Source organism: Pteropus alecto, unplaced genomic scaffold (genome assembly GCF_000325575.1).
Source record: "Pteropus alecto unplaced genomic scaffold, ASM32557v1 scaffold75, whole genome shotgun sequence".
NCBI lineage: Eukaryota > Metazoa > Chordata > Mammalia > Chiroptera > Pteropodidae > Pteropus > Pteropus alecto.
This window is the reverse complement of record NW_006440638.1, coordinates 25,274,203-25,281,574: the sequence shown is the minus strand read 5'-3', so window position 1 is coordinate 25,281,574 and position 7,372 is coordinate 25,274,203. Positions and strand designations below refer to the sequence as shown.

At 36.1% G+C, this 7,372-nt stretch overlaps 1 protein-coding gene across 1 annotated transcript in view; it reads right to left on the bottom strand.

Annotated features, from left to right (window-relative positions):
* Positions 1-7,372, bottom strand: part of PBRM1 (polybromo 1) — a 99,737-nt gene that overhangs the window by 75,892 nt on the left and 16,473 nt on the right. Inside the window, 2 exon segments of the mRNA XM_015593672.2 lie at positions 1,911-1,979; positions 4,964-5,080. Coding sequence (XP_015449158.2) covers positions 1,911-1,979; positions 4,964-5,080 — 186 coding nt within the window.

The window sequence follows — 7,372 nt, the reverse complement described above, 5'->3', positions numbered from 1 at the left end:
GAAAGAGGAAATAATTCATGACTGTCTTGAGGGACTAAAGCCAACAGCAAGGGAATAGAATTCCTAACTCCTGCAAATGACAGTGGTAATAGCAATGGCACCACAAAGAGAATGTGCATGACCTCAGCTGTGCCATGATGTGCCTGAGTACTACCTATTTTCCTATGGCTAGTTCTCCCACCTTCCTTCCCAATGATTCCATAAGATATCCAATACTCTTTTCATGGATTCCCTTTCTGTTTAAATTAGAGTCGGTTATCACTGAACTGGTACAAGGAACTACAACTTGCTTCAGCAGGCGATAGAAGACAAGTGACAAGTCTCTGGGCAGTGAAATAGCAGGAGAAAAGCTAGAATTAGAGAAGCAATATACAGAAAGGACTAGAGAGCCTTTCATTAGACAGAGAGGAAAAACTATTACAATAACTCAGATATAAGAGAACAAGGATCTTGATTAAGGTGATGATGAAAGGAGGTACTTCTGTGGGGCTTTTGGAAGGAAAAAAGACAAAACTAAAGGTCATAGAGAGAAGACTAGAGTTGAGGTAGGGGTGTTTAAAGACCTTATTTGATTTTCAGTATTATGAGAACATCTTTTTTTCCTAGATAGATGTTAGGAACCCCAGGGATCTGAGTTCTAGGAAACTAAGTCACTCCCAGGAGCAGCTACTGGGCTGCCTGAAAAACCAGGTGATACCTTAATTTGTATTTTAACATGCAATGCAAATATATCTATGGTACCAGTAATTACTACACTGTTATTCTTTACTACTCTCAGAATTTAGAGCCAAAGAAGTTTCTCTCTCCTGGCAAATCACTGTGTTTTCAGTCCCATTTCTCAATGAGACTATATTATTATATTTCCCTTTTTGCTTTATTAGGAGCCCGTCACCCTCCTTACCCTGGGATGACCAGTAGCTCACATTGGCCAAGGCCACATCCCAGAGGTGCTCTGAGAGATGCTTCATATACATTATCACCAACCTCTACAACTCTGTGATACCATAATACTACACTCAGTGTAAAGCAGAGGAAGTAGGCAGGTTGCCTGATCAAAGTGACATACCTAGTAAGAAGCAGAGCTAAGAAAATAGCCCATGTCAGTCCAAACTCTAAAAACCAGACTTCTGATATAATTTAGCTCATTCTCCCTACACTTCCCTTAACCTTTGGCCATCCAATTTTAAATCTCAGTCATTCATTCACTGAATTAATATTACTGAGCACCTACTCTATGAAGAGGAAGTAACAGTGTAGGAGTTTAGGAGCACAGACCCTGGAGCCAGACTATCTGGATTCAAATCCTAACTTTTTTCCTTACTAGTTAATGACTCGGGCAAGTGACTTACCATCTCTGTGCTTCAGTTTTCTCATCTCTGAATGGGGATAACAGTATCTACCTCATGGAGTTGTTTTAAGAATTTACTGGCTAATGTATATAATACAGAAAACAGAGCAAGCACCTAGCAACACCTATTACTGCTGGAGATATAGGGAGGGGGGCACTCAAAGAGAATAAAATCTCTATTTTCACTGATCTTACACTCTGACATCTGTTTCAGATAACTTTTATTCTGAGGTATCCTAAAACTATTTGGAAGATAAAAATAAACAAAGCTTTTATTGCCAATGTACTTTTCACAATTAAAATATCCATGACCAATGCTTTTTAATTTTTGTCCTAAGAACAAGATCTAATATGCCAATGAAAAATTTGCTTTCCTCCCTACAGAAAAAATGCAAAAGGGATACTACACTGCCTCTTTCAAAGCTATAATCAGTAACATCACCCTCATTTGCTAATAACCTCTTACAAGAGACATTTGCTTCTGTTTTCTAAAAGCCCGTAAGAAAGACCTTAGGGCAATCTACCTTAAACCACATATGGTTACATATACTCATGTTCATACCTGTATCCTCTGGGCAATGGTCTTGAGATCTATAGGTTCCTTAATTATTGCATAATAGTCTGGATATTGCTGGAAGAGAAAACCCCAGGCATGCTAAGTAAGTAAACGTATCCAGCTAATGAGAAAACAAGGAAACACACTGACAATCTTAATCAACTGGCATCTTTGTAAGATTTAAAAATCTTACAAAGACACAGCTGTACAGCATATTGTTGTATTTAAAGCAGAAAGAATTAGATTTAACAAGCTTCATGAAATACTCAACAGCCATATTATAGTTTATAGTTAGCATTTGGTAATTATCATTATATACAACTAATATATCACTACTTAATGTCTAAAAAAGTTCTAAATTCATAGAATCGGACAAATTAAGGTCCCAAGATACTCATGCCTGGAAATAAATTAGAGGAAATGTTTTTGATGGGCTAACTATAAGCTCTTTTAATTTTGCAATCTAAATAACACAATTATATCCTATTTCATAAAAAATTCTTAAGAAACTATAAGAAGTTAGGTTGCAAGATTTGTCAGTTTCATGTTTAACTTAATGCTTCTACTTATTTCAGTCAAAATATCTTTTTCAAAATAAAACATTTTAAATGAATTTCTGTTAAAGAAATGAAGCAAATTATAAGCATTTGTTTTATCAAATATTAGCTTATCACAAGAAAAGAAGTTAAACATGTTAAAGGAATGTCCTTGAAGGGTTTCATAAAACCTAGAGTGCATGCACTGCCTTAAGCCTTTCCTACACGTTTTGTTCCTTAGAGGAAATAACTGAAGTCAACTAAAACTCAAAAGCTGGTCTACTTAGGTTGGAGAATAAGTGCCAAGAGAAGTTAGACTATGCTCTCCAGGCTCTTCCTACCTGTTCAAATCCTGGAACCCAAACAATAAAAAGCAGGAGGCCACAGCTTTCACTTAGTTACTAGGCTGAAGGGATGATCTCAGTGATGATTCATCTTATCTGATCCCTCACTTTACTTCTGTTTTCTTAACCTTACTCTTTTCTTTGTTTGGATCAAATACCTTTCTTGTCTCCTCTCCACCAATTTTACTTCTGAGTAACCTAGTTTAGAAGACAAATTCTGGCAAAGCCACCCTGGCTGGGGTACAAGGTAATCCAAGCTGTTGGCCCTTGTATTCTCAATTGACCTCTCCCACTTAATCCACTTGGGAAGGATTTATAAAGGAAAGGTAAAAACTGCCCTCCATTCCAGGTCTCAGTCTTTGTTGTCTTTCAAATTATCATGCTCTGAGGGACCAATGAGTATGTGATTTCCCCAACCAACTCCTGCTGCATGGTGTCCCCAAAAACCCTCCCAGAATGAGGGAACCAGATATTAATATATTACTGCTCCGAATCACCCTTGGTGGCTTGATCACCTGTAGAGTAAGAATAATCTCGAATAAAGATTGTATTCTTTTCTCCTAATTTTTGTACCGGGGTAAAAAATACATAAGATTTACCATTTAACCATTTTAAGTGTCAGTTCAGTGGCATTAGGTACATTCACATGTACTTGTTGTACAGCCATCGACATCATCCATCTCTAGAGCTTTTCATCTTCCCTAACTGAAACTCCATACTCATTAAACAATAACAGTCTACTTTCCCCTTCCTGCCAGTCCCTGACAACTGCAATTTTTACTTTCTGTCCCTATTAATTTGACTACTCAAAGAACCACTTATAAGAGGAATCATACAGTATTTGTCATTTTGTTTGGCTTATTTCACTTACCACAATGTGTTCAGGGTTCATTCTTATTATAGCATGTGCCAGAATTCCATTCTTTTAAAGGTTGAATAATACTCCATTGTGTGTATATACATATTTTATTTATGCATTCATCCGTCGAGGGACACTGAGGCTGCTTTCATGTTTCAGCTGTTGTGAATAATATTACTACGAACATGGGTATACAAATATCTTTGAAACCCTGCTTTCACTTCTTTAGTGTATAACATCCAAAGTGGAACTGCTGGCTCATGTGGTAATTCTATGTTTAATTTTGAGAAATTGTCTGTTTTTCTCTTTCCTTAAAAGTATTTCTAAAAGCAGTTTTTATAGTTCCACAGATTAAAGTGGGTGTGACGCCAGAGGGAGGCCCTGACACTTTTTTAAAGGGTCTTATTTGATTAGAATAACTCTTCCTCTTTGGGGTAGAAGAGTATCTATTAGGTCTCTTTCACTTCTCTCTCACCAGGTGACCAAAGAGAACTAAGAGAGAAAGAACTCATTTATCTTCCTCTCACTCTGTCTCCTGAGCAAAGAGAATGTTTCTTTTCTTTTTATAAATAGTTTTGTTTAGGTGCTTACTTTATCATTTAAGAATTATCCATCTTAGAAACAACCCAAAAGTCCATCAAGAGATGAATGGATAAACAGAATATGGTATAAACAAAATGTGGTATATACATTCAATGGACTATTATTCAGCCTTAAAAAAGGAAGGGAATTCTGACATATGCTACATGGATGGACTCTGTATACATTATGCTAAGTGAAATAAGCCAAACACAAAAAGATAAATATTATATGATTCTTCTTATATCAGGTACTTAAAGTAGTCAAATTCACAGGGAACAAAGAATAATGGTTACCAGGGGCTGGCTGGTTGGGGATTGGGGTTACAGTTTAATGGGTAGAGAGTTTCAGTTTAGGAAGATGAAAAGTTCTAAAGATGGATGATGGTCATGGTTGTACAATAATATGAATGTACGTAACACCACTGAACTCTACACTTAAAATGGTTAAACGGTAATCTTATGTGTATTTTATCACAACAAAAACTAAAAACACACAAAAAGAATTACTAATCAAAAAACAAAAACACACATTTTTTAGAAAAACCCACAACCTCCTGGCCAAGAAAAATGATAGAACATATCTTATATGCTTGCTGCTGAGGCCATGAGAAGGGACTCTTGGCTACCTCCAATGCCTTCCATTAACCTTATTGTATTTACTAAGGATAAAATTTCGAAGTACTTACACACACACACACACACACACTCTAATTCACCTGTCTTTGAATGTATCACTTACCACTTTAGAAGGCAGTTTCTGAAAAAGTTCGCTAATAAGATGTCCTGATGGATTTGTGGCTACAACTATGGCTTCAAGAAGCTGCTCCAGGATCTCCTTCAAGTAACTTGGAGAAGACTGGGAGGAGGGTGTTAGAAAAACAGATAGAAGAAAGAAGTATTTTGTGAGAGAAATCAAAAAATAAATGCTAATATTAAATAATTTCTAACATTTTAAAGTAACTCGAAAGAGTAACTTCTAAGTAGTACTTATTTTGAGTACAAGTTTTAAGAATAGCACAGAAATGCTCTGATGCTGTATGTGGAGGTTATGCTCCCAGAACAGCATATGTGAAACTAATTTGATTCCTTATATATTTCAGTAACTAAATTTCATAAATCAAGTTTTTACTAAACTCTATTTCTACTTCATAGTAAATACTGTAACTGAAATTCAAGTGCCATATGTATGAAATGATGGAAACACAAGCCTTTTTAGGATTTGAGCAACTGAGATAGAGAAAACACATCCCTTGATATGTGGTAATTTCTATATGTGCTGTTCATATCTATTGAAGTCTTGGTATTCTAGAAGAACAACTACATATGTAAAGTGGGGACTACATATTTTTAACCATGGAGTGCTCTGCTAGATTTAATAACAGAATTGAAGTTATATCAAAACTGAATGGAGATTAAGTTTACTGACGCACATCACTTTTGCTCTCCAGACTGGCTGGTTAATTCCTACCTTAGTCACTGTTTCAACATAGGAAGTATATACCCCAAAGAGTACTTGGCCAGGGAGATTCTAAAGTCAGTTTCTAAAGTGAGGAATAAAATGTCTCAGTCAAAGTGTATATTAAATGGTACTTCAAATCCAAACCATGTTTTGTGAATATAGAATAAAAATTAATGGTTATTTCTGGTTTAAATAATAAAAGCACTAGTATTTTTTCCATAATCCAACAGAGATCTTTTTATTTAGTTTAGTCTTAAGGTCCAACATTAACTCCACAGAGAGGGCACTAACATCTCTTGGGCCTAGCATGGTGCCTTGCAAAAAGACACACAATAAATATTTAACACTTAAGACATATGATTACCTGGGAGTCTCCAACCACATAAGCTTAAAGAACCAACATAACACTGATGAAAGCAGATTAAAATACCCATGTTTAAATCATTTACTTCCTGACTAAAACATGGCACTACAGAGTTAGGTTCAAAATGAAGAGAGTTATATTCTACAGACGAGATTCCTTTCCTCCCAATCCTACCACTACTCTGGAAATGTGTTGCAGGTGACAAAGGGAGAAAGGTATGTGAATGCATTCATAGAACCTATTCCCACAACTAGAAAAATCCAAGAAAATCATTCTTAATTTAAAAATGAGAAACTTGAAAATTCCCTCTCTCTTCCTGAGAACTTTAGGGCTAGAAAGAAGCTTGGGAGGTATAAATATGAACATGCGAGATCTTTCCAATTTCTTACTGAAAGAAACACAGACAAATCCAAAATGCAGGCATTTTCATTTTTGACTAGAACCCTGGAGGCCTATAATAAAGCTGAGCCCCCTATAGGTAATGAATGTTCTACCCAAGAAAGCATGAGTTAAGCTGCTGCTCCTACATTAATATCAGAGAGTAAAATTCCAGGGAATCCCTAGTTAATTGCCTACCTAATTCCAATCACCTCGTTTCTAGAAAGAAACTGACAAGATGCCTAAGAACTAGATTTTGAGACTCCAAGAAGAATTCATGTTTTGAGAAATTCATCCACCACCGCTTCTTTGTGTTAACGTTTCAGCAAAAGGCGATCTAACTTGGGGAAGAAAGGGAAATGCTCTGCTTTGGGTGTCTTGCTATTTAGTTGTAGAAGAGAGATATAATTCCATATACTATTTTTTCCCCCTCTTTTTAAACGTGTGTTTATTCAGCAAGAATTTATGAGTACCTACAAGTCAAGCACAGTCTAGATGCCAGCAATAGGTGAACAAGGTGGTATCTTTTGTGGACTATCATTCTACCTCGGGGAAAACAGAAAGTAAACATGTAACCTAATAAACAAGATATTTCACAGATAGGGATAAAAACTGAAAACTATAGAACAGAGTGATGTGATGACAGAAAAGGAGTGTGGAGCAAATAATTTGGATAGGCTGCTCAGAATAGTGCTCTCTTATTTGATGTTATTCTAAGTGATATCAGAATAATGAAAAAGAGCCAATGACAGGAAGAACCAAGGGAAGCACGTTCAAGCAGAAGAGCAACTGTAAAATTCCAGAAGCAGGAACACACTTGGCACGTTCTAGGAACAGTACTCAGTCTAACCTACAAAAATATTCCTAACTAAGATGATTCCACTGACTCTAACTTTTAATCACAACACTGCATACTCTTACATGACATCTCAATCTAGAAATATTAG